General features: G+C 45.5%; 2 protein-coding genes across 2 annotated transcripts in view; one reads left to right on the top strand and one right to left on the bottom strand.

The window, feature by feature from the left end:
* Positions 1-232: 232 nt before the first annotated feature.
* Positions 233-27551, bottom strand: CD160 (CD160 molecule). The gene is made up of 5 exons (XM_062190133.1): positions 27461-27551; positions 9149-9355; positions 7183-7509; positions 2179-2316; positions 233-288 (listed from the first exon to the last, which is right to left on the bottom strand). The coding sequence occupies exons 1-5, from the start codon at positions 27549-27551 to the stop codon at positions 281-283; spliced, it is 771 nt and encodes a 256-aa protein (XP_062046117.1). The 3' UTR covers positions 233-280.
* PDZK1 (PDZ domain containing 1) overlaps positions 306-27752 on the top strand; it is an 84430-nt gene continuing 56983 nt past the window's right edge. Inside the window, exon 1 of the mRNA XM_062192118.1 lies at positions 306-400. The gene's annotated coding sequence lies outside the window, so the exon portion shown is untranslated. The remainder of the gene's footprint in view (positions 401-27752) is intronic.

The raw sequence follows: 27752 nt of genomic DNA, 5'->3' as shown, positions 1-27752 counted from the left end.
TTTGACTTGGCTTTGTTGGCGAGCGGCTGGGGAGGAGGCAAAGTGGCACAGTACAGAAAACATTCGGGATTTGTTGAGAAGCGCGCGCGCTCTGTGCTGGTGCTGGGGTGTGGACGGCGGGGTGCGCCTGCGCGGTCGTGGAGGCCGGGGGGTTACCCCACTTGGTGTGCCCACGTCTCTTCCTTCTCTGGGTGTGTTGCCGTAGAGGAGTCTCCAAGTTAAACAGAGGCATATTTATCTTGGCTCTAGCTTGTTTTAAAGTTTCTTTTTGACTCAAGGCTTACAAAACTGCGGAAAGAAAAGGAAAAGCTTGGGTTACGGCTTCACAACTTGGAAAGCAATAAAATCCCTGATGTGGTATGGAGCTGCCCTGTCCGGGGCTGGTGTGTGAGAGGCTCGCGTGAGTAAAGGAGACATGGGAGAGGAAGGTAGGAGCAGGTGATGTGTGTTGGCTCCGATGGCCCAAGCCTGGGCTGTAGTCTTGGGTGACTCTAATCCTGAAGGGAGTGGGGCAGGAGCCAACCTCGGACACCTCCTTGCTGTAGGTGGGACAACTTAAAAATACGTGCCACTCAAAAACTGGAAGGTAGGTTTTCCACCTGTGGCCCTGTGTGGCTGGCACAGCAGCAGGGCAAGGCTGGCTGATGAACTCAGCTCTCATGAGCCGGGGGCAGCACGGAGATCCAGGGGACGCCTTCGATTTTCTCACGTGAAACCATGATAACCTGACTCGTGTGATCTCTCTGGGCCTGAGAAAACGTGGACTTTTTCTCCTCAACACTGCCTCTTGCATAGTTTGACTAAAAGCCTCGAGGAGGAAGATAGAAAGGAGGCTCCTGAGAGCTGTGTAATCAGATAGGTAGCTCGGGTTCTTCTTACTCTGCTTGAATAGCGGGGAAAACAAATAGGTGGAGTCAGAACTCCATTCTTTTCACCTGCCTGAAAACGAGAAAAGAGCTCAGATGTATGTATGTGGCCTTAGGATTGCTTGGGAGTCAGACACGGTGCCAGGTAGCAGGTTGTATGGCCGGACAGCCTCCTCCCCTCTGTTGCAGTTCTCGTTATATGTGGACAAGTAAGATGTACTGGAAACAGAACAGCCTAACCATCCAAGGGAGTGTAGATTCAACAGAAGAGAATCAAGCCTAAAGGGTCAGACTCTTGACATTCGCGTTTCCCACTGAAAGGTGGAACCCTTTTACCTTTGACAGGTCCAGACAAGGGCTCTGCTTTGTTCTGAGGATTGCAGTGAAGGGGCCAGCACAGGGGTCATTTTGCTGTTCTGTTTCTGGAAATGGGAGGGGGTGAAGGAGGAGGGAGAGGGGCTGTGCGTACAGAGTCACGGGGAGCTAAGCTGTCCGAATGGGGAGGACCTGTATTCCAGCGAAGGGCAGCATTTCCGCTGCTGCGTGCCCGTTTCGTGGTGAGTAATGGGGTACTTGCTTAGAAGGGTTGTCTGAGGTTAGAATTGCCTGTGCAAAGCATCCAACTCACAAGTTCTTTAATGAGAGCCTACTGTACAGCTGGTCCTGTCTTTACTGGGTCAAACAAGATGAAAGGCCCTGCGTTTCGAGCTTGTCTTCTGGTGGCACTCACGTAGAGGCAGTTGAGGAAAGCCGAAGTCACGTGGAATTAGAATGCCAAGGGCAGGCAAAAGCCGGCATCAGGTTCTCGTTACATGCAAGAGCATAATGGCAAATGATTGGCAGCTCCGATTTTCTGGCTTTGTAACGGGAAGACTGATCAATGGGGCTCGGGGGCCTGAGCTACAAGTGTTTGATGTCCTCATCGGCCTTTGTTGGGGAGCTGCATTGTCCAGAACCCACCTGCAGACCAAGAATGTCTATGGCCTTTTTCGTCTTGGCCACAGACCTGTTGCCTCGGTTGGCAGCCCTCAGTTCCCCCATGAGTAGAGGCCGCCGTACTCACTTGCCTCTCCCGCAGGGCTGGCCTCCCACCCAGTGGAAGGTCTGATTGATCTGCTTTCCTCTAGATGCCCTATAGGAAGTGTTTGGACTCGCCCTCACTTGGTTCGGTGTTCCTGTGGCCACCCAGGGTTTGATGGGCACTTGCCTCTCCCCCTGGGTCCCTTGTCCAGTCTTCCCTCCAGGAGAAGAGCCAAGGTGGCAGAGGTGTGGCACTGGCATCGCTTGGGGCTGATGGCTCCTCCGGACCTACCTTGAGGGACCACCAGGCTGGTGAGCAGCAACATGCAGATCTGTGCTGGCAGGAAACCTGTCCTGGGAACACCCGCATTGTGGCCAAACGCAGGGTGTTGAATGGTCTTCGGGCCTGTCACTGTGAAGTTTCCTGTCTCTGGATCAGAGAGAAGCGTGGGTCAGGGGAGGGTGTCAGAAATCATCAGTACCTTCTCTCCCATCATCTCAGAGCCTCGCTTTATGACCTCCCAGGGTATCTCCCAGCATAATTCATTGCCCAAGTATTTTAACCTTTGTGGGTGATGAGAGTGATGGACTTGTTGGGTGTCAGACACTGGGGCTGGCTGCACATAGACTTCAAGGAATTGGAGTTTTGCCAGAGAGACAACTGAAGTAGCCTCATCATTTATACTCAAGATCCAGTTACAAGCTATTTACTGGAGAGAGGCAAGCAACTTTTAGCGTAAGGTGAAATCTTGGACTTTGGAGTGGAGCTGGATTTTTATCCATCATTTGCTTAGACAAATTATCCTTGAGCCTGAGTTGTCACAGGACAGTAATAGTACCTACTTAAGAAGGCCATAGACATGAAATGAAATAATAGCACTTACTGCTCGGCACACTGGAAACAGTCAGTGCCAGACACTGCTTCTTAATATTACCCATCACCTGTCTGCTATGACTAGTTTCACCTGACAAAAAAGAACCTTATAACCACATTTGGGGATCATCTAAATGTGCTGACTCTGATGCTTAAATATGCTTAAAAAGGCTGTCTTAGGGAGAACCATCACAAGTAGAAACCTCCAAGGGGCTGGCACTGTGCCAGAGTAGGCTAAGCTTCTGCCTATGGCATCAGCATCCCATATGGATGCAGGTGCTAGTCCTGGCTACTCCTCTTCAATCCAGCTCTCTGCTGTGGCCTGGGGAAGCAGTAGAAGATGGCCGAAGCCCTTGGGCCCCTGCGCCCACGTGGGAGACCCAGAAGCTCCCGACTTTAGTCTGGCTCAGCTCTGGCCATTGTGGCCATCTGAGGAGTGAGTCAGCAGATGGAAGATCTCTCTCTCTATATATATATATTTTTAAAGATTTATTTACTTGAAAGTCAGATTTACACATAGAGAAAGAGAGGCAGAGAGAAAGAAAGAGGTCTTCCATCGGCTGGTTCACTCCCTAGTTGGCCATAATGGCCGGAGCTGTGCCGATCCAGAGCCAGGCGCTTCTTCCAGGTCTCCCATGCTGATGCAGGGGCCCAAGGATTTGGGCCATCTTCTACTGCTTCCCCAGGCCATAGCAGAGAGCTGGATTGGAAGTGGAGCAGCTAGGACTTAAACCAGCACCCATATAGGATGCCGACACTGCAGGCAGCAGCTTTACCTGCTATGCCACAGTGCCAGCCCCAATCTATTTTTTTTTAAAGAAACATTCAGGTCATGTCAGTGTGAATCCCAGATTGTAAGGGCTATGTTGTACCTACCTCAAGGCTTAGCATTGTGCCCAGGATGCACACTAAGTATTTTGTGGGTGAATGAAAAAGGAAGTTCCTCTGGGGCCAGGGGAGTCACATAAATAGAACAAAATTTCACAGAGTCCCCAGTGCCAGGCTACGGTAACACGGACTTGATCCTAAAGACAGAGGACAGGGCCACGTAAGCCCAGTGAGTGGCGGTGTGGCTTGTGTAGGCTAGCATTTAGAAAGGTCAATCTAGAGGCAAGGAAAGAAGAGATTGGAGGCAGAAAGAGTATTTGAAGTCACGGACAGTTTATTCTATGCAGTGCGAGACCCTGTGGAAGGTGAAGGAGACAGATTGGATGAGACTCGGTCGGAGATCTCAAGGGACTCAGGAGACCACTGGGAAGAAGACCTGGCCGACACCTTTGAAAGAGGAGGAAGTGTGGGAAAGAACTAAGAGCGCTTAGTGAACCAACCGCGTGATGGCTAAGAGACAGCAACCAAGGTTCTAACTGAAACAGGGGCAGACATAAGGTCTTGGGAGGACAGGTTTGACTGAGTTTGTGGAGGATGGAAGAGCGGCTAGGAGCTGGGAGTGCAGTTGTCAGTGGAAATGTGTAAACTGAGGAAAGAGGTTAGGCTAGAGCTAGGTTAAGATGCTGGAGCAATTGGAAGGAGGTGCAGCTTTAAGTCACAGGGGTGGCTGAGAACTTGGGAGAGAGGGTAGAAGAGGTTGACGGGATGAGGGGTGAGTCGGGGACACTTGTATTGGGAATAGGAAGCAGAAGGAAATAGAAACAAATAGAGAAAGGGGAGCCAAGGAGAACCGGGGGAGTACAGAGTCACAGAAGCCAAAAGAGACAAGAGTTTGACCACAGAGTGGCCAGAAATGCTGAGTGCTGTAGGTAGGTAGGATAGGAAAACCCCAGGAAGCAAGCATGGAAAGAAGTAAAACGTCAGGATTAACTGTTTCCACAGGAGATGTCCAAAACACATCTTTTTTTTTTTTGACAGGCAGAGTGGAAAGTGAGAGAGACAGAGAGAAAGGTCTTCCTTTTGCCGTTGGTTCACCCTCCAGTGGCCACTGCGGCCAGCACATCATGCAAATCTGAAGCCAAGAGCCAGATGCTTCTCCTGGTCTGCCATGCAGGTACAGGGCCCAAGCACTTGGGCCATCCTCCACTGCCTTCCCGGGCCACAGCAGAGAGCTGGACAGGAAGAGGAGTGACCAGGACAGAATCTGCGCCCCGACCAGGACTAGACCCCGGTGTGCCGGGACCGCAAGGCAGAGGATTAGCCTATTGAGCCGTGGCACCGGCTCCAAATCATGTCTTAAAAGGCTCTGGGCTAGGTTTTTATTGGGGGAGATAATTTATATATTTATTTTGCTTAAAGATAGTAGCTGGGGCAGGCACTTTGGCATAGCAGGTAAAGCTGCCACCTGCAGTGCCGGCATCCCATATGGGTGCCAGTTCGAGTCCCAGCTGCTCCACTTCCGATCCAGCTCCCTGCTATGGCCTGGGAAAGCAGTAGAAGATGGCCCAAATCCTTGGGCCCCTGGCTCCTGGCTTTGGATTGGTGCAGCTCTAGCCGTTGTGGCTATCTGGAGAGTGAACCAGTGGATGGAGGACCTCTCTCTCCCTCTCTGCCTCTACCTCTCTGTAACTCTGCATTTCAAGTAAATAAATAAATCTTTTTTAGTTTATTTTAAAAAATAAAGATAGTAGCTGATAGTTCATGAAGAATAGTAGCTGTGTCCTTTTATTCTCCTGGGTTTATTTTCCAGTCAGTCCCTGCCAACTCTTTGAGATGTTTTATTCCTAAAAAAATTTCCTTAAATTGCCACTTTCTAATAAGAGTTTAGACATTATCTATTGACTTTCTGTTATAGTAGATGAAGATGTGGTTCTACACTTCCACTCACTTTCCTTTTCTGCATCCTTCCAAAATAATATCATGATTTTTTTTTAGATTTTATTTATTTAAAAGATTTACAGCAAAAAAGAGATTGATCTTCCATCCACTGATTCACTCCCCAAGTGACTGCAACCACCTGGGCTTGCCCAAGCCGAAGCCAGGAGCTTCATCTGGGTTTCCTACATGGGTACAGGACCCCAAGCACTCGGGCCATCCTCTCCTGCTTTCCCAGGCACATTAGTAGGGAGCCGGATTAAAAGTGGATCAGCCAGGACTTGAACTGGCACCCATATGGGATGCTGGTATTGCAGGTGGCAGCTTTACCTGCTGTACCACAACACCAGCCCCAGATCATGAATTTCAGTTAAATTAATGTTTCCATAATTCAAATTCTGTAAATGTTATTTTTTGCATAGTCAAGTTATGTTCTGTGTTGCTTTGGTAAAATTTAGTGTTTTACAAAACATAATGATCACATGATTTGGTTCTTTTCACCTTTTCACTGGGTTGGTTTTCTATATCATGTTTTTCATTCTTTAATCAGATTGGGCAAGGACCTTCAGAACAATGATCCCTCAATGACATTTTTAGCCCCTATACATCTGCTTTCCAAAGCCTTCTTTCTCTTGCTCTCTTCTAGACTAATTGCCTTTGGGGCTTTTTTTCATTCTAGAATTTTCTTACCCCTACACCCCATTACAGTCCTTTTTCCTAGATTTCATTTTAACCAATTTACTGATTTGCTTTCTCATTTTGCTGGTAGCTTTTAGAAGATCATATGGAAGGAAACTTTTCTTTTTTGAGTTCATGTGTTCTTTCCTTGCATTTGATTGGTAGTTTGGCTGGGTATAGAATTCTAAGTAGAAGATAATTTTTTTCCCCATAGAATTTTCAAAGCTTGCTCTGTTGTGAAGATAGAAACACACGGAGTCACTCTCCTTCAGGGACTTCCCATGACTTGAGGGAGTCCTAGAAGGCTGAGCAGGAGTAGTGAGTTTTAGGCTGAGCGGGGAGAGCATGTGTAACATCCAGGAGCTAGGCAGAGGTGAAAGGCTGCCTTGCCTCTGAGACACAGACAGGAACCGTCTGGGGGCTTGTCGGCTTTCTGGTTTCTGGTTCCAGGAGCTGGAGCCTATGAGGACCTGCTGCAGGTTGTGCTTTATTCCCCCACCCTCCCTCCTTTAACCTGTGCTAGCTTGAGTAGCTTCCTGTTTCTTGCAACAAAATGTTCCTCAAGAGAAACACTCGTTTTCTCTAAACCAACTCCCTGTCTTCCAGGGTTTGGAAATCCAGCCAGATCTCTGGGAGGGCTCTGAATTAAAAATGAGGAAGCCTCAATTCCAGACCTTTATCTGGTCTTCTGGCACTGGTCAGTGAGTGACATTTGACAAAGCTCTTTACCTCTTTGTGCCTCCGTCTCCTTGTCAATAAAAATGGGGCGACTCCTCCAGTGAGACTGTTTATGCTAAAATGAGATTACCTTGGCACATGTGCTTTGAGGAAAGGCAGGGGTAATGGAAAAGAGCTGAGTAATAGGAAGCACTTCCTCCAGGAAGGAGATTGTCCCAAGGACCTGAAGCACCTGCTTATGTCTCCAGATGGCAACCCTGCTCAGTGGGCCATGGGATGGCATTAGGGATAGAAGGGACTCACCTGTCACCTGAACAGACAAAGAATGGCCCTGCAGTGTCATTTCTGGCTTCTGGCATCTGGCACAGCACTGGTAGGTCCCATTGTCCGACGGCACGACTTGGTTTTTGGTGAACACTAGCTGAGATGATATTTTACTACCGTCATCCTTCCCGGGATGGCGCTTAAGTCGCAGCTGTTGCAGGCTGGTCTCAGGGGAACAGTCCAAAGACCTGTCTTTGCACAAAAACACTATACAGCCCTCAGCCTCTTCCTTCGTATGCCACAGAGTACAGGTTAAGTTCAGTTGAGTTCCTTCCTGGGAAGCTGAGCTGGTGATATGTATGCATCCTGGAAAGGGAAGGGAAGAATTACCCATGGGAGGTCAGCTAGAGCCCCCTGATTCCCACCGCGCTGCTCCTTATCCCTAGACGCCTGCAGTACAGCTTGGCAGTGACCTTGGTCTGCAGAAAGTACACGTTCTGGCTGTCTCTGAGTGACTTAGGCAACTTAATTCCTTTGGGAGTAATTTACTCATTTGGAAAACGAGAACTAAGGGACTATAAAAATGGGCTTAAACCTTCCATTCATCCATTGATTTCTTTGTTCCTTCATTTAACAAATACATCCAGTCAGCCACTCTGTCAAGCATGTTGCCCGGATGAATAAGACATGAGCCCTGGTCTCAAAGAGCCTGATGTAAAGACAGATTAGCACGGAGTTGCAATCCAATTCAGTTGCTCTAGCTGAGGAATCTTGGAGATGGCTGGGTGCGTCAGGAAGAATCAGGAACACTTGAGAGAGAAGACAGTGGTTGAGACTTGAAGGATGAGTAAAATTTTTCTGTCAAATAAGAGGATGAGATAGAGGTTTTGGGGACAGCAGAGAAGATTAAAAATGCTGGTGTGTGGAATTAGAGTGAGAAACAAACGATAGAGGGACGGCTTATATCCCAAGCCCAGGACACCTGGGCGGTGCCGGTCAGCAGGCTCCAAAAGCAACCTACAGCCTGGATACAGGAGCGGTGGGGCAATGAGAAAGCTGGGTTAATGCAGGATACTTCTGTGGCCTCCTGGGTGTCCTTGGCCTTCTGATATTCCAACCCATTGGTTGCACCACCTTTTACTGTGGCTGTCTTCACAGCCTCTCGTGATGGCATAGGTTCTAGTTTGCTGTCCATTGCAATCCCTCTCCCCTCTCCGCCCTTGGCTCCCTTAGCTCCGCTCCCTCTGTTACAATTCTTGCCAAAGCCAGCCTCCGTTAAGTCAGCGGTCTGCTAATCAGTACTGAGACAGATGCTGAGGCTGCCACTCCCCTGGGAGGCGGAACACCTCTGGCTTGTTTTCCCTTGTTCAGACTTCCCTTGCCACACACAGTGAACTCAAGTCGCTTGTAAGGAAACGTTTGAGGCAGGGACAGAGGCTGCTCCCAGAGATGTTAAATGACATCTCCTAGGAGAGCAGCCTGTGGGCTACACCCTGTGTGAGGGAGGCCCGGCCATTCATGAATTCAGAAACGGCTTATGTTTTATTTCTGCTCTCCCAAAAGGAGCTTCGAAAGGGTCTTTAACCACTAGAGTGTACATTAAATGCGTGGCATAGCAATAGAGACAGGCATTACTGTTTGTGTTTTATAAAAAAGCAAGCCGAGACACAGATTGGTTAGTTAAATGGGTTGCTAAAGTTGACGAAGGCTGTAGTATCTGGATCTTGAACCTGAATTTCACAAACTAACTGTGCGTAAAGTCCTCAAGGAATCTTGGGTGATGGCCTGGGTTACTAGGGTCCTTGCAGCACAGAGCAGAGGTGGAATGTCTGGGTGACAGTGGTTGTTTTAACAAAAAAGATGAATGGTAGCTTTTACCCTTTTTCATTCATGTTAAGAAGAGCGGGTCCTTTTCTTCTCTAATGGGACAAAACCATGGGGCCCCTGCCCACCCCCAGAGCCCAGGATCTCCCCGGTGACACTCTCCACTGGACACTGTTCTCACCACCAGACCGTGTGTCCAGCACTGCCAGCAGGATGGCCAGGGCATAGCAGGCTCTGCCAGGTGCCATCAGCCGCCCCCGGGGACTTGAAGCTCCGCTGAGGTCCTTGACTTCACGCTCCTGACAGCACAGAGGGAGCCACTCGACAAAGCCTTCCAGGGCTCCTACACCACCAGCCTGTTCCAGGCAGCAGATCAGTTGGCCGGGGTCTGACAGAGGTGGAGGAGGGCTTGGGTGTGAGAGTCCAGCTGGCTTGGAAGGAGACAGTAACTCAAGGGAGGGGTCCTGGAGAGAGAAGAGGGGAAGGAGACAGAAGACGTGAAAGGCTCTACTTGTGCTTTGTTTGTTTCTCAATCAGATTGCTGGATCATGCTCACAGGACATGAACGTTAGAATCTTTTTGTACTGTTAGCAGATTCCTCTCCAAAAAGGATTTGTTGACATTCAGATGTTTACTAAGAATGCTTGATAAGTAAACCTTTGCTCATGCTCCTGCAGGGCTGGGTCCGATCTGTATTTTATGTTTTTGCCAGGCCAATAGATGAAAACTTAGATCCCACTTGTTTAATTTTGCATTTCCTCAACTAGCGAGGTTGAGGATCTTTTCACATGTTTATTGCCAATTTGTATTTCCTCTTCTGTAAATCGTGTGTTCGTATTCTTTGCATTTTTAAAATGGAGAGAGAGAGAGTGTGTGTGTGTGTGTGTGAGTGTGAGCGAATGAATCTGCTGGTTCACTCTTCAAATGCCTTCAGCAGCCAGGGCTGAGACAGGGAGCCAAGGGCACACTCCAGGTCTCCCTCGTGGACAGCAGGAGCCCAATCACCTGAGCCCCCAGAGTGTGCATCAGCAGGAAGCTGGAATCAGCGTGGAGGTGGGATTTGAACCCAGGCAGTGGGCATACCAACAGCATCATAGTCACTAGGCCAAGCACCTGCCCCTGGATTTTTAAAACACTGCAACTTTTAGGAGATTTCTCTATACTGGAAATAGTAATTTAGCTGTCATTTTTAAACAAATATTTTTTCCAATTTGTTGCTTATTTCTTGAATTTGCTTGTGATTCTTTTTACATAGGGAACATTTTTGTTTGTATGTGGTTAAACACAACATATCTCCTATCTTTTCTTTCACATCTTCTAGGTTTCTGGTATTGTTCAAGAAAATTTCCCTCTACTGTGAGTATAATTTTCTTCTTCTTTTTTTTTGACAGGCAGAGTGGACAGTGAGAGAGAGAGACAGAGAGAAAGGTCTTCCTTTGCCGTTGGTTCACCCTCCAATGGCGGCCGCGGCCAGCGCGCTGCGGCCGGCGCACCGCGCTGATCCGAAGCCAGGAGCCAGGTGCTTCTCCTGGTCTCCCATACGGCTGCAGGGCCCAAGGACTTGGGCCATCCTCCACTGCCTTCCTGGGCCACAGCAGAGAGCTGGCCTGGAAGAGGGGCAACCGGGACAGGATCAGTGCCCCAACTGGAACTAGAACCCCGTGTGCCGGCGCCGCAAGGCAGAGGATTAGCCTGTTAAACCATGGCGCCGGCCATAATTTTCTTCTTATTTTTGTTTTACTTTTTGTACTTATATGTACTTCTTCTTCTTCTTCTTCTTCTTCTTCTTCTTTTTTTTTTTTTTTTTTGCCCGGCAGAGTTAGACAGTGAGAGAGAGAGAGACAAAGAGAGAGTTATAGATAGTGAGAGAGAGAAGCAGAGAGAAAGGTCTTCCTTCCGTTGATTTACTCCCCTAATGGCCACTATGGCCGGCGCTGCACTGATCCGAAGCCAGGAGCCAGGTGCTTCCTCCTGGCCTCCCATGAGGGTGCAGGGACCCAAGCACTTGGGCCATCTTCCGCTGCCCTCCCAGGCCACAGCAGAGAGCTGGACTGAAAGAGGAGCAACCAGGACTAGTACCCGGCACCCCAACCAGCACTAGAACCCAGGGTGCTGGCGCTACAGATGGAGGATTAGCCAAGTGAGCCACGGCGCCGGCCTGTATTTATATGTTCTAACACCAACTAAGGAAAATTATCCCCATATTAAGAAGCCCAAACTGAGGTGGGTGTTTGGCTCAGAGGTTAAGACGCCGCTTGGGACGCCCACGTTCTGTATCAGGATTCCTGGTTTGAGTGCTGCTCTTTTTAGTCAGCTCCCTGCTAACGTGCATCCTGGGAGGCGGCTGATGATGGCTCAGTGCGTGGGTCTCTGCGCCCATGCAGGAGGTCTGCGCTGGATTCCCGGCACCTGGCTTTAGTCTGGCCCAACCCTGGCTGTTGCCTTTGAAGGGTGAACCAGTGAACGGAAGATCTCTCTTTCTCTCCTGCCTTTTCTCTCTCACTCTTTCTTTTTTTGTCTCACTGCCTTTCAATAAAGTGAAAATAAAACTAATAAAGCAAAACCCAAATTGTACAACTCCAAAAATAAACAACCAGCTCAATTTCATCAATAGGAAAATGTCAATAAATTGTGATTCATCTTTACAATAGAATATTATGTCATTTTAATTTTTTTTAACTTTTTTTTTTTTTTTTGACAGGCAGAGTGGACAGTGAGAGAGAGACAGAGAGAAAGGTCTTCCTTTTGCCGTTGGTTCACCCTCCAGTGGCCGCCGCGGCCAGTGTGCTGCGGCCGGCGCACCGCGCTGATCCGAAGCCAGGAGCCAGGTGCTTCTCCTGGTCTCCCATGGGGTGCAGGGCCCAAGCACTTGGGCCATCCTCCACTGCACTCCCGCGCCACAGCAGAGAGCTGGCCTGGAAGAGGGGCAACCGGGACAGGATTGGTGCCCCAACAGGGACTAGAACCCGGTGTGCCGGCGCTGCAGGCGGAGGATTAGCCTAGTGAGCCGCAGCGCCGGCCTAGAATATTATGTCATTTTAAAAATGAATTCTATAAATATGGGCATAGAGGATGCCATAATATATCATCGTTACATGAAAAATGTTTTAAAATATATTTAAACACTTTGTAGTTTATAACTTTTTTGGGTGGGTAATTACATTCACAAATTTCAGCATTCAGAAGGGAAAAATAAGATTTTTTCTATAAATTTATATTTCTATCTGATTTTTATAAGTAGTTTGTCTAGTCTCTACCTTCCCACTGCCTATCACCAAGAATAAGTCCTATTGGTATTTTAAAATTGAGATGTTTCAATTCATATGTTAACTTAGGGAGAATTCAAATTTGGGGGATACTGATTCTTTTGATCTAAGAACATGATATTCCTTTCCATTTTTAAAGTCTTGGTGTGCATGTGTCTCTCAGTCATATTTAGACGTTTTCTTCATAAAGGTCTTATCTATTTCTCGCTATTTCTGAGTAATTTATATTCTTGTTCACTATTGAAAATGTCAGGGCTGGGGCTGGCACTGTGGCTCACTTGGTTAATCCTCCGCCTGCAGCACTGGCATCCCATATGGGCACTGGGTTCTAGTCTCGGCTGCCCCTCTTCTGGTCCAGCTCTCTGCTGTGGCCCAGGAAGGTAGTGGAGGATGGCCCAAGTGCTTGGGTCCCTGCACCCGCATGGGAGGCCAGGAGGAAGCACCTGGCTCCTGGCTTCAGATCAGCGCAACGCCAGCCATAGCAGCCATTTGGAGAATGAACCAACCAAAGGAAGACCTTTCTCTCTGTCTCTCTCTCACTGTCTATAACTCTACCTGTCAAATAAAAGAAAGAAAGAAAGAAAGAAAGAAAGAAAGAAAGAAAGAAAGAAAGAAAGAAAGAAAGAAAGAAAATGTCAGGGCTGGCATTGTGGAATAGCAGGTTAGCAGCCACCTGTGATGCTGGCATCCCGCACTGGGTGCTGATTCAATTCCCGGCTGCTCCAGTTCTGACCCAGCTCCCTGCTAATGGCTTGGGAGAAGATGGCCCAAGTGCTTGGGCCCCTGCTATCCATGTGGGAAACCCAGATGAAGGTTGTGGCTCCTGGCTTCAGCCTGGCCCTGCCCTGGCCATTGCAGCCCTCTGGGAATAAACCAATGAATGGGCGATCTCTGTCTTTCCCTCCCTCTGTAACTCTGACTTTCAAATTAATAAATGAATCTTTCTTAAAAAAAAAAAAAAAAAAGGTGGAGGGGAGCTGGCATTGTGGCGTAGTGGGTTAGGCCTCTGCCTGCCACAGTGGCATCCCAGTTGAAGACGGCCTAAATGCTTGGTCCCTGCCACCCACTGTGTGAGACCTGGATGAAGCTCCTGGATCCCAGCTGCTCCGCTTCTGATCCAGCATGTGCCTGGGGAAAGCAGCAGAAGATGGCTCACGTGGCTGGGCCTCTGCCACATGTTGTGCGAGATCTGGATGAAGCTCTTGGCTTCTAGCTTTGGTTTGGTCCAGGCCTGGCCGTTCCAGCCATTTGGGGACTGAACCAGTTGGAAGGCTTTCTCTCTCTTTCCTTCCTCTCTCCACTCCCCCCCCCCCCCCACCAACTAACATTCTCTCTCTGTAACTCTTTCAAATAAATACAATAAATCTTTCTAATAAAAGAGAAGGAAGGGAAAGAAAGGAAAATGTCATATTTCCCCCATTTTATTTTTAAACTATTTTTGTTTACATCTTTGTTATTCATTATGTATTTTAATTCTTCATTGTTGTTTATGTATTAATCTCATACCCAGCTACCTTTCCTTACACAACTCTTTTTTTTTTTTAAGATTTAATTATTTATTTGAAAGTCAGAGTTACACAGAGAGAAGAAAAGGCAGAGAGAGAGGTCTTCCATCGGCCAGAGCTGTGCCAATCCAGGAGCTTTTTCTGGGTCTCCCACACAGGTGCAGGGGCCCAAGGACTTGGGCCATCTTCTACTGCTTTCCCAGGCCATAGCAGAGAGCTGGATCGGGAGTGGAGCAGCTGGGACTTGAACTGGCGCCCATATGGCATGCTTGCACTACAGGCAGCAGCGTTACCTGCTACACCACAATGCTGGCCCCCAAACTCTCTTTTTTTATAATAATCTCTCATTTGACTCTTGGATTTTTCAGTTATACAATCATATTATCCATAAATAATGGTAAGTACTTCCTTTTTATGTCTCATTTCTTTCCTTCTATCTAATTGCATTGGTTAATATCTCAAAAAAATACTAAATGATAATAGTGATTATCTGCCATTTTTCTAAATTTAATGAGAGTTGTTTCAATTGCTTCCTTATTAAGCATTATGCTAGCTTTCAGAGGACATTTATTTTATTTTATTTTTGGAAATATATTTTATTATCTTAAGGAGGAATATAGTTTTCTATGAATAGTTTTAAAAATATCCAGAGTGGATATTGAATGTTAATTGTTTTTAATCAACTAAAATGATCATATGATTTTCTTTATAGATGTATTAGTATGGTAATAAATGTTGCTAGATTTCCTAAAATTGGTACATCCTTACAATCCAAAACAAACAAGCAAAAAGCCCATAACCATTTGGTCATAGTTTATTAGTCTTTTAGTGTGCTGCTAGATTCTGCTCCATAGTATTTTACTTAAACTTTTGCTTCAATATTCTCAATCAAGATTGACTTCTTTTCTACTCTTGGTGGGCTTTGGAAAGAATTTTATGAAAATAATTTGGAAGTGGCTTCTTTTTTAAGCTCAGGAACAATTTCAATAGCATCAGAATAATCTGTTCTTTCCAGGTTTAGTAGAATGCTCCGGTGATACTATCCAGGCCTAAGCTTTTGTGGGAAGTTAAGCTTTGATAATTTTTCTCTATTTACTAAGCTTTTTTTTTTTTTTTTTTTTTTTTTTTTACTGGAACCGGTTTTAGCTCATTGTAGTTTTGAAAAGAAAACCATCTATTTTATCCAAATTTCTATTCATAGAATTGAGAAATCTCTGTAGGCTCCGTAACTTTCCTCTGCATCTGTAGCTGTTTCTCTCTTCATTTCTTGTGTATTTGTTTTTTCTTTCCCTTTTTTCCTCCATCACACTAGTTAATTATCTATTTTTTTGCTTGCTTTTCCTGAATAAACAGTTCTTGGTTCTCTCACTAAAGGTTCCACCATTTTCTGTTTTCTTACTTGCTGATTTCCAAATGTTATTTTACTAATTTCTTCCTGTTACTTTCTTAGTTTTTCATTTTCTAACTTCCTGAGTGAGATACTTTCGTTTTTTTATTAGTTAATATAAAAAGCACTGAATTTTCATCTTTGCATTGCTGTAACTGATTCCCATAGTTTATGACAAATAGGGCTTTTCATTTAGCATTATTTCCTATACATCTACAATTTATCTTTTATTTCCTCCTTCAACCAAGACAGTGTTTTGCAGCTTTTGGGTGGTAGAGTCTCTTCTCTGGTTTCATTGCATTGCAGTTAAAGAATTCTACTGTATCTATCTATAGATCGGGGGAAAGGAGCAGAATCAGAGCAAATTGCTTATAGTAGCCTCCCTCCCACTCAGTTTACATTCCACTTTCTCAGCCATGGACCAGAAATACTAAAGGAAGAATTCCAGAAATAAACAATTCCAGAGTCTTACATTGCACACCGTTCTGACGAGTGTGATAAACCTTTGTGACTTCCTGCTCTGTCCCCGGCCACGTCATGAATCACCCCTTTGTCCAGGGCAGATACACAGTACGGGTTACCTGCCCGTTAGTCACTTAGTAGTCTTGTTGGTTATCAGAGTGACTTTTGCAGTATGCTTTATGCTCAGGGAACCTTATCTTACAGACAGTGGCCCAAAAGTACAACAGTAGATACTGGTATTCAGATACACCACAGAGAAGCCATGAAGTGCTCCCTCTAAGGGAAAAGGTGAAAGTTCTTGATGTGAGAAAGGAAGAAAATATATGCTCAGGTTGCTTAGATTTCCAGTAAGTTTTGTTGTTAATCTCTGTGTTTAATTCGTAAATTAAACTTGACCGTAGTTGTGTTTGTATAGGAAACAACAGACTCAATAGAGTATCCATTACAGGCACCCGCTGGGAGTTCGGGAATATACAAGGGACAGGGGGTCTGCTCGATGCTGTTCACCCCAGAGGGGTGTACTGTGATGGGAGTAGGTTTATTTATTAAATTTTTTTTGCCATTTTAAATTGTTTGATTTGCAACAATGAAGCTGTAATACTTTTTTTTTTTTTTTTGACAGGCAAAGTGGACAGTGAGAGAGAGAGAGAGAGAGGAAGGTCTTCCTTTGCCATTGGTTCACCCTCCAATGGCCGCTGCAGCCGGCGCATCTCGCTGATCTGAAGCCAGGAGCCAGGTGCTTCTCCTGGTCTCCCATGCGGGTGCAGGGCCCAAGCACTTGGGCCATCCTCCACTGCACTCCCTGGCCACAGCAGAGAGCTGGCCTGGAAGAGGGGTAACCGGGACAGAATCCGGCACCCCGACCGGGACTAGAACCTGGTGTGCCGGCGCCGCAAGGTGGAGGATTAGCCTATTGAGCCGCGGCTCCAGCCAGCTGTAATACTTTTACAATTTAAAAAATTGAGCACAGAGTATATTGTGTGTGTATGTGTGTGCCTGTGTATGCATTGACGTCTGTGTGCACATCTGCATGCGCCCACAGCACATCTGGGGAAATAACACAAACTGCAGTGTTTACCTGGGGAATGGGAAAGGGAATTCCATCACGTGTTTTATATACTATATTTATACATGTGTGTTTTTATAATAGCAACTTTAAGAAAACACCTGGTCAAACTCTAATGTGGGGCTGGCATTGTGGCATAAGCTGCTGCCTACAATGCCAGCATCCCATATGGCCACCAGTTCGAGTCCCTGCTGCTCCACTTCTGATCCAGAACCCTGGTAATGTGCCTGGGAAAACAGCAGAGGATGGCCCAAGTGCTTGGGCCCCTTGCACGCATGTGCGAGACCAGGATGAGGCTCCTGGCTCCTGGCTTTGGCTTTGGCTTGGTCCAGCCTTGGCTGTTGCAGCCAATTTGGAGAGTGAACCAATGGATGGAAGATCTCTCTCTCTCCCTGTAACTCTGCTTTTCAAATAAATAAAATAAATATTAAAAGGAAAAACAAATTATAATGTGAGGCCAAAATAAAAAAATGTATCTGTGAGATTAATAAAAAGAGCAGAACAAAAACGCAGGACAATTAGCGTAGGAGGAGAAATGAGAAGGCAATCAGAATTAAAGCATTCTTTTTTTTTAAATATTTTATTTATTTGAAAAGCAGAGTTACAGAGAGGCAGAGGCAGAAAGAGAGAGGTCTTCCATCTGCTGGTTCCCTCCCCAAATGACCACAACAGCTGGAGCTGGGCCGATTTGAAGCTAGGAGCTAGGAGCTTCTTCCAGGTCTCACACGCGGGTGCAGGGGCTCAGGTACTTGGACCATCTTCTACTGCTTTCCCAGGCCATAGCAGAGAGCTGGATTGGAAGTGGAACAGCAGGGACTGGAAGTGGTGTCCACATGGCACCATGCTGGCACTGCAGGTGGGGGCTTGTACCCACTATGCCCGAGTGTCCGCCCCAGAATGAAAACATTCTAATATAGTTGCCTTAAAACTGAGGAGACAAGCCGGCGCCGCGGCTCACTAGGCTAATCCTCCGCCTTGCGGCGCTGGCACACCAGGTTCTAGTCCCGGTCGGGGCACCGATCCTGTCCCGGTTGCCCCTCTTCCAGGCCAGCTCTCTGCTGTGGCCAGGGAGTGCAGTGAAGGATGGCCCAAGTGCTTGGGCCCTGCACCCCATGGGAGACCAGGATAAGCACCTGGCTCCTGCCATCGGAACAGCGCGGTGCGCTGGCCACAGCGCGCCTACCACGGCGGCCATTGGAGGGTGAACCAACGGCAAAAGGAAGACCTTTCTCTCTGTCTCTCTCTCACTGTCCACTCTGCCTGTCAAAAAAAAAAAAAAAAAAAAAAAAAAAAAAAAACTGAGGAGACATTAAAAAGTTCCTAAGAGGTCTATGTGGGCATAATTAAATGAATTAATTTCTAGATCTGTAACTTCAATTTGGATCACTTCCTGAACGTGATTTGCATGAGATGGAGCTTGTGCCGGAGCCCCTGGCTAAGTCTGCTCCCCACCTCCCCCAGCCGACCTGTCCTGCGTGTAACAGAGAGGAGGGAACCTCTCCCTCATCCTGACTCACCGTGGAGCTTATCTTAAGGTGTAAAACCTGCAGGGAACCAGCGGAACAATTTGAAATATGAGGCTTACTTGAGGGGGGAAAAATCCTTTCGTAAACCAAGTGACTTCTTATTTGCATCTAACAGATGGAAGAAACCGCGAATGGAACCGTTAGTTACCAGATCCACCGCTGTATCCCTCAGCGTCCACTTGTCCTGTGTTGCCCCTTGTGCTACGCCCTCCTGCCCCGCTGTACAGTTTCAGCAGACAACAGGTCTGCCTAACCTCTGATGGCGGGTGGGGTGTACCTGTATGGCTAAGCTTTTCTCCATGCCAGTAAAGGAAAGTGATATGTCCCTGTCATCCATCATGTTGGTTATAGATTGCAAAACAAAAAACAACCCCAGGTCCCCCAGAACAACAAAAGTCTGCCATGAATTCCTTCTCTCTCTGAATACATGCCCCTTTGCAATGAGGCTTTGCCACTCAGCTCAGTCTATTGAGTCTGGGCTTAGCTACATAACTTGGTTTAGCTCATGGGATGTTAGCTATCGTGGTGCTGCTTTGGGAACTTCGGGCTGGCGTGCTGGATCCCGTGACACAGCTTCCCCTACCGTTCAATCAAGCACCAGACATTGAGAGAGGCCATCTGCAACCAATCGGGCACCCAGCCCACCTGCAACTGACTACAGGTAAATGATCGAGGCCAGGGCAGGTGGGTGGAAGGACCCGTTGACCCCGCCCAGATTGCCAGACACAGAATTCTGAACTAGCACATGATTTATTTAAAACAACAAGGTCTGGGTGGGATGTCGTGCAGGAAAATGCTTGGGTACTCGTCCCTTTTCTCCTTTCCATTTCCCACAGTCTGGAGTTTAGTTAAGGTGCTAGGAAACTGGCTTCAGCCATTTGGCTGAGGGAGATATTGTAAGAAATGGGAAGGCAACACCATTAGGAGGAACCTCACTCCTGGGAAACCTCATGCAGCAAAATATCCTAGACAGCCCAGGGCTATTCCCTGAGAGAGAAACAAAGTTCTGTCTCCCCTCGCGTCTTTGTTATGGGAGCTTTGCCTGTACCTAACAAATAGGTCAGCTAAAAATAACCAAACTGATCATTAAATATATTTTTATGATAGGTCAGCATGTGATTTCTGCTGTGTGACACAGTTTGAAGAATGATAGTGCTATTGAAAATGTTCAGTTTTCTCTCATTCTCATCTACTTGACCATTTTCAACACAAACATGTAAATTTACATGTAAATATAATGGATGCTGAAACCTTTTTCAGCAAAAGTAATATTCATCCACATATAGAACTAAATTTTTAAAAAGCCAGTCTATCACCTTACGAGTGCATCCCAGGTTGAAATATTATGCTCAATAATTGTTTACCAAAATAGACTGTGGACAACCATACATTAAAAAGAGGACTTTTTAAAAATATTTATAACCTTGTACTTTGTGGTTCTAGGAAGTTTAAAAATCTCTAATTTCAGTTTACTGTTTTTATTGAACAAATGTATGTTGGGATATTTTAGAAATACTCCATATCATAATATACCTATTTGTATGAGCGGTAAAATTCAAAAAGATAAGAAAAAAGAATTCCAATTCAAATATATTCACCAAATATATAAATCTAAACAGGCTAAACTTGCCAATGGAAAGACAGACTGCAGAGTGGGCATGTGGTGCTGAGGTTGAATCTCTGCTTGGGATGCCTGCAGCTCGCAGTAGAGTGCTTGGTTCAAGTCCTGGCTCCTCCACTTCCAGCCCAGCTTCCTGCTGGGGGCTGGCAGGTGATGGCTCCAGTACTTGGAAGAGACCAGGAATGAGTTCCAGGCTCTTGGCTTTGGCTTAAAGCAGCCTCAGCCGTGCCAGCCATCTGGGGAGTGAGCCAGTGGATGGAAGAGCTCTCTCCATCTTTCTCTCTGTCTTGGACTCTCTGCCTTTCAAATAAAAAGGAAAATAAATAAAAGACAATTGTAAGAACAAATTTAATGAAATCTATATATATATATATATATACACACACACATACAGACACATATATATTTGAGATACTTAAAAGAGTACGGACATGGAAAGGTTAAAAAATAGAGGAATGGGAAAAGATGAGTTAAATATTAAACAAAAAGAAAAATGGCATGCTTGTATTAATATCAGACAAAAAATAAAAATCTTTTTAGAGGGGCCGGTGCCGTGGCTCACTTGGTTAATCCTCCACCTATGGCACCAGCATCCCATATAAGTGCCAGGTTCTTGTCCTGGTTGCTCCTCTTCCAGTCCAGCTCTCTGCTGTGGCCCGGGAGTGCAGTGGAGGATGGCCCAAGTGCTTGGGCCCTGCACCCGCATGGGAGGCCAGGAGGAAGCACCTGGCTCCTGGTTTCAGATCGGTGCAATGCGCCAGCTATAACGGCCATTTGGGGAGTGAACCAATGGAAGGAAGACCTTTCTTTTCTCTCTGTCTCTCTCTCTCACTGTCTAACTCTACCTGTCAAATTAAAAAAAAAAATCTTTTTAGAACTAGAAAGGATCACTAAGAAGTAATAAAAGATTCAATTAACCAAGAAAATATAATACTCATAATCTTGTATATGTTATGTAAAGTAACCTCAAACTACGTAAAGCAAAATTTGAAAAAACTATGGTAAGGAATGGAAACCTCAGGAAAGTCCACAATAATAACGTCTTTCTCAATTACTGACAAATCAAGTAGACACACACAAAAGGGAGAGGGCTTAAGTAACAATAAACAAGTTCATCTAACAAATATATGGAAGTCTCTCCACCTAACCCTCCAAGAATACACATTCTTGAGGCCAGTGCTGTGGTGCGGTGGGTTAAAGCCCTGGCCTGAAGCGCCAGCATCCCATGTGGGCACTGGTTCTAGTCCCAGCTGCTCTTCTTCCAGTCCAGCTCTCCGGTATGGCCTGGGAAAGCAGTGGAAGATGGCCCAAGTTCTTGGGCCCCTGCACCCATTTGAAAGACCTGGAAGAAGCTCCTGGCTCCTGGCGTTGGGTCGGCCCAGCTCCAGCTGTTGTGGCCATCTGGGGAGTGAACCAGCAGATGGAAGGCCTCTCTGTCTCTAGCTCTCTCTGTAACTCTTTCAATAAATAAAATATAGGCCGGCGCCGTGGCTTAACAGGCTAATCCTCCGCCTTGCGGCGCCGGCACGCCGGGTTCTAGTCCCGGTTGGGGCGCCGGATTCTATCCCGGTTGCCCCTCTTCCAGGCTAGCTCTCTGCTATGGCCTGGGAAGGCAGTGGAGGATGGCCCAAGTCCTTGGGCCCTGCACCCGCATGGGAGACCAGGAGAAGCACCTGGCTCCTGGCTTCAGATCAGCGAGATGCGCCGGCCGCAGTGGCCATTGGAGGGTGAACCAACGGCAAAAAGGAAGACCCTTCTCTCTGTCTCTCTCTCTCACTATCCACTCTGCCTGTCCAAAAAAAAAAAAAAATAAATAAAATAAATCTTATATATATATATATATATACATTCTTTTCAAATAAATGTGGAAACATTATGAAATAGATCAGTACTAGCCAATAAAGCAAGTCTCAAAGAATCAGTATAATAAATACCATGTTCCCTGTCATAATGCAACTAACTTAGATGTCAAAAACAGAAAGGGCACATTTTTGAAAATCCTGGTTTCCGTAAGCTCATCTTCTCTGCCTGTCACGCTTTGTCAGTAGGCTGGTGCGGGAGAGGAGTACATGGGTGGAGGATGCTCTGGGTTATGTTCCACTTCTTTGGTGCCCATATGTGCACTACAACACCATAGAAAACGAGAGCACATCATAAAAAAAAAAAATCATGATAATTATTTTTGGAAGGATGCGGAGAAGGGAAGTGAGTGGAAGTGTGGAACCACCCCTTCATCTACTGTAACAGAAAGTCAATAGGTAATGTCCAAACTCTGTTATTAGGAAGCAGAAATTTGAGCATATTTTTTAGGAATAAAACATCTCAAAGAGTTGGCAGTGGCTGTCTGGAAAATAAACCCAGGAGAATAAAAGGACACAGCTACTATTCTTCATGAACTGTCAGCTAATATATTTTTTAAATAAACTTTTTTAAAAAAATTATTAATTGATTTGAAAGGCGAAGTTACAGAGAGGCAGAAGCACATTAAAAAGAAAGTGGACCATCCAGGACTTGAACTGGCACTCATTATAGAAATCTTTAGGGGCCGGCACTGTGGCGTAGCAGGTAAAGCCACTGCCTGCAATGCCGGCATCCCATATGGGCACCAGTTCAAGTCCCAGATGCTCCACTTCTGATTCTGCTCTCTGCTATGGCCTTTTTTTTTTCCAAGCCAAACTGTATCCAGATTTATTAAAGATTCTTTTCATAAACAATCATGGTATTTCAGGCAGGACATGGGCAGACAATCGTGAACAGTATACAACAACTTTCAACTCCCTTCTTCAATGGACGACCAAAATCAGAAAGTCACTATAAAACCCAATGAAGTCTCCATGACGCTCTGGAAAGGGGAAGTTTAGAGTGAGGGCTGACATTTCACATTTAGCATGTTGTTTAACAACTTTTCACAAGCCGACCCTGACTTTCAGGAAATGAAATGAAATGGCAGAATGGTCAATCTGAAGATCCACAAGCTAGAAAAGGAACCGCTGCTCTTTTCAGGGCCCCATCTCAGGGGTCACTGTGAAGTCCAGATTGCCCGTCATGCTGGTACCAAATTGTCTGGGGTCAGGTCCCAACAGGTCTCTGGGTTTGAGGGAGTTAAGTCTATGCTGAAGGCAGACGGGGGGAGGAAGAGGGCATAAAATCAAATTTAGTTTTTCCACACTGCAGGGTGTGTGCCCTGGTGGCTGTGTCAAAGGCAGGGAAGCCCTCCGGGGAGCCGAGAGCAAGTCTCTCAGAGCTACAGGGGACAGTGTCCCCCGTCTGTCCAGCTCCGGAGACCTTCTGCTAGTGACCTCTGCCCTTCCCCCAAAACAACAATGAAGTGTTTGTCAGGGAGTGTTCCCTATCCAATCAATCTTGCATGTAACGCAAGTTCCAGTTGGAGCTCTAGCCTGACATAAGAAAAGGCAGTTACCATTAAACCATCTCCCTGGTGCTCATGCTCTAATGGCCACCTCTAACAGCACCAAATTAAATCTCTCCACTTTCAGCTGTCTTTTGGAGGACGTACGTACGTAATAAGGTTTTTATTTAGTACACCAATCCTATGCATGGTTTCAGCACTAGCCAAACCTCACCAACTCCTAGCTCTAGCAGACAGGCACTTGGCACCCTTGTGATGTCATACAGAGAAGTCACAGGGCAGTACCCGAGGGTCTGTAGGTTGCACACTTTGGTACCAGATAACTTTTTTTTTCTTTATAAGAAAGACCGAGTACTCCACACTGCACAATAACTCCTCCCAGGGTTTTAACTTTGTTTTATTTTCAAAACCAGGTCCAATGAGCTTTCTGAACAGCTGGTGTGGCTACAGAGAAACCAGCTTCCTTCAGAGAGCAGTGCTTTTGGCGGGGAGGAGGCAATCCCTTCATACTTGAACATTTTCTAATTGCTTATTTATTGTATTCTGGGGGATGGCGTAAGTACAGAGAAGCCATCTCCTCAGATGGCAGCTTTTAAAAGATTTTTCTTTCTCTCTCAACACCATGATTCCTTTAACAACATGTTTCCAGCATTCCCAGGTAGGCCAAGGTGTCCTACAGAAAAACCTTGGGTTAGACCTACAGGGGGTCTGGCTGGTGTTAGCGGAAGGGAGGGCAGAGCTGGTGCGGCTGGCCATGGAGAAAGCGGACTTGGCTGGTGTGGTACAGAGAAGCCAGCTTGTTTACATGCTTCATCCATGACTGCTTGCCCTAAGCAGAAAGTGCCTTTCAGGATCTATTTTGGAGGTTTATTACGTATGTCTGGTTCTCAATTCCACCAGTTTAATGAAGATCTAAATAAAATGCTAGGTTCTACCTTAAAAAAAAATATATATATATATATATATATATATATATATCCTTAATCAGTAGAGGGATTACATGGAAAGCATTAAAAGTGCTGAGCTGTAGGACGGTCACTTTAGGGAAGGACAGGAGTGGGAGCATACAATGTCTACTTCTGTGTATTATATGCTTACTGTGTACTGTGCTGCAGTGTGTAGCCTTCCGGGCTACCCGGTATCACATCTCAGTGGAAGCAGTCCTACCTCTCTCCTTATGTGTTAAGAGAAGGCAGAGCCCTGATTTTTTGTGTGGGAACCCGAAGGGCCATCTTCTTCCTACTCCCTGGAAGTTGGGCTTGGGCTAGTTAGATGTTCCCCGGGGTGCTTTTGTCCTGAGGGTATACTGAAACATGGGGTGACAGGGACAATCCCACTGTGGGATTCCTTCATACTCCAGTGTCTGCTCACTGCCCTGCCTCTTCACTATGCTGTGGCCAAACCAAGGTACTGTTCACCCCAGACCACAGCTGTTTCATGGCTGCAGGTTGCCGCCCGCATCACTGACTCGGGGATGCCTTTGTTCTTTTTGCCCAGATAAACTCTGTCATCCCTTAAATTTCAGGTGTTTGTCCTATTAGGGGGCAAAACCACAATGAAATCAAATAACTAGTTGAATCCAGGGATGAAGGAAGAAAATGAAAATTCAGAATAGAAAGGAAACATAATCATAGATATAAGTGGAACCAAAAATTATGAGACGTTTTTGAATTAGTCTGTGCCAAAAACTTAGAAAAGCTAGTTGAAATAAGTAGTTTTCTATGGGAATACCAGTGAACAAAATTGACTCAAAGAAAGAGAATGAGACAGACAGACACTAGTGTGTAGTAGGCTGAGCTTCCACTTGCAGTGCCAGTATCCCATATGGGCACTGGTTCTAGTCCCAGCTGCTCTTCTTCCCTTCCAGCTCTCTGCTATGGCCTGGGAAAGCAGTGGAAGATGGTCCAAGTCCTAGGGCCCCCGTGCACACATGGGAGACCCAGAAGAAGCTCCTGGCTGTAGCCATTGCAGTCATTTGGGGTGTGAACCAGTGGATGAAAGACCTCTTTCTCTGTCCCTCTCTGTCTGTAACTCTACCTCTCAAATAAATAAATCTTAAAAAAAGAGAGAGGGAGAGAAAAAAAAAAAAACAAGAAACCTAAAAGATGCAATAACCAGAGTAAATAGAGAACATTGGTTGGAAGTATCTTTCCAGAAAGCACTACTTTGGATAGTTTGTAAGTAAATTATTCAAGATAATTCTGAAGATAATCAAATTGTTTGACAGCATTAAAAAAGAAGAAAGTCTTTCCATTTCTTTTTTTTTTTTTTGACAGGCAGAGTGGATAGTGAGAGAGAGAGACAGAGAGAAGGTCTTCCTTTTTGCCGTTGGTTCACCCTCCAATGGCCGCTGCGGCCGGTGCATCTTGCTGATCTGAAGCCAGGAGCCAGGTGCTTCTCCTGGTCTCCCATGTGGGTTCAGGGCCCAAGGACTTGGGCCATCCTCCACTGCCTTCCCGGGCCATAGCAGAGAGCTGGCCTGGAAGAGGGGCAACCGGGATAGAATCCAGCTCCCTGACCAGGACTAGAACCCGGTGTGCCAGCGCCGAAAGGTGGAGGATTAGCCTGTAAGCCATGGCGCTGGCCTCCATTTCTTTTTACTAATATTAAAACTTTACAAAGAAAGTATAAAGAAAACAACTACAGACTTAACTATAAATATTCATGTAAAAATTCTAAAACATTAACAAGCCAATGCAGCAAGATATAAAAAATAATATACACCATGACAAATGGAGTGGAATTCATTTTTTAAAAGTTCTTGGTTGATTTGATATTAGGGAATCAATGAATAGTAATTAATATTAATAGCTTGAAGAAGGAAGTCAATATTCTGAAAAAACTTACAGTCATCTGCACTACAATCCTAAGTAAAAAGGTAATGAATGAATACTGCTCAACAAAATAGAGAAATATGTATCTATAAAGAATTCCAGCATCATATTTAATGGTAAAATATAGTAGCTTTGCTAATATTAGGAGGAAAACAAAGATGCTTCCTGTTATCTCTATTATTTTACATTGTTCTGGAAGTGTTAACCAATTTATTTATTTAAAGATATATTTATTTATTTGAAAGTCAGAGTTAGAGGGACTGAGTGAGCGAGAGATCTTCCACCGGCTGCTTCACTCTCCCCAGATGGCTGCAAAGGCCAGGCTGAAGCCAGGAGCCCGGAATTTCTTCCAGGCCTCCCACATGGGTAGCAAGGGCTCAAGCACCTGGGCTATCTTCCACTGCTTTCCCAGGCGTGTTAGCAGGGAGCTGGATCAGAAGTGGAACCACCGGGACTCATAGGGCATTGTAGGCAGCAGATTAACTGGCTACCCCACAACCCTGGCCCTAGAGACTACTTTTAGATAAGAAAGAAAAGTAGAGGGTGTGCACACTAGAAATCTTGAGACAAAGTTACTCTCATTTATACAAGATATGACTTCCACCTGGAAAGCCCAAGAGATTTAACAATTACTAGAAATAGTACAGGGTGTAGTATCAAATAGGCAGCTGACAAGTGAGGAAATGCAATGAAAAGTTGTTCAGTCTCACAAGTGGTTAGGAAAGTGCAAATTCAACAAAAATTCAGAATTTCAGAAGCACCTCTATTAGATGAACAAAATTTAAAAGGTTGAAAAACCTAATTCTGTTAGGGATGAGGAAATAGGTACAATCATTCATTCTAGGTAGAGATATACAACTGTTGTGAATGCTTTGGAGAAATAAACACATTACAGATTAAAATTTTAAATGTACAAGTCCTGTACCTTTGTCTCTATCTTACAATGATAAAAGCATGAATGTGCTAAAATCCATATACAAGGAATTTTCAGTGTAACATTGTTTATGATACAATTGTTTAGGAGCAGGTAAGAGAATGGTTGAATAAATTATGACATATCCCTGGAACAGAATATTATGTCATTACAATGTGTATAAAATTACAAGTAAAACTTAATTAGTGCTCACTTAAAAAGTAACTACATAAGTTATTAACCTCCTTAGACAAAAGTACTAGTCATAAAGTATGGTAGAAGAAAAAAACCCATTCATAATAGCAACAAAAAAATTCTCCCATAAAATGCCCAGGAAAAATGTGCCAAGATTTCTAATAGGACCTTTAGGATAAAAAGTTAAAGTAATATTAAATAAAGTAATATCAAAAGAAAATTAAGAGAGACAGTTGTTAGCTTTCCGTGCATTTATCTGTAAGTTTGTACAATCCTAACAAGAACTCCCAACATAGGCCGAGTGAGATGGCCTGATTTAGCCTGTTTTTTGTTGCTTTAATACAATACCTGAAACTGGGTAGTACAAATCAGCGGGGTTCTGAACCCCCAGACTGGGCAGCCTCATCTGTTGGGCCTCTGACGAGGGCGCCTTGGCCATGTCACAACATGGCAGCCACTTGCATAAGGGAGTGTGGGCTGTGGGGGCTGGGGCCCACTTTATGTCGACCCACTGTTCTGAGAATTACTTTACACTGTGAGATGAGCATTAATCTCTTCTTCTTCTCTTCTTCTTTTTAAAGGAAGACTTATTTATTTGAAAGGCAGAGTAAGAAAGAGAGAGGGAGAGAAAGAAAGACCC

The sequence above is a fragment of the Lepus europaeus genome, chromosome 5 (assembly GCF_033115175.1).
Source record: "Lepus europaeus isolate LE1 chromosome 5, mLepTim1.pri, whole genome shotgun sequence".
Taxonomy (NCBI): domain Eukaryota; kingdom Metazoa; phylum Chordata; class Mammalia; order Lagomorpha; family Leporidae; genus Lepus; species Lepus europaeus.
The sequence above is the reverse complement of the archived record's forward strand: the minus strand, read 5'-3'. Positions and strand labels throughout refer to the sequence as shown.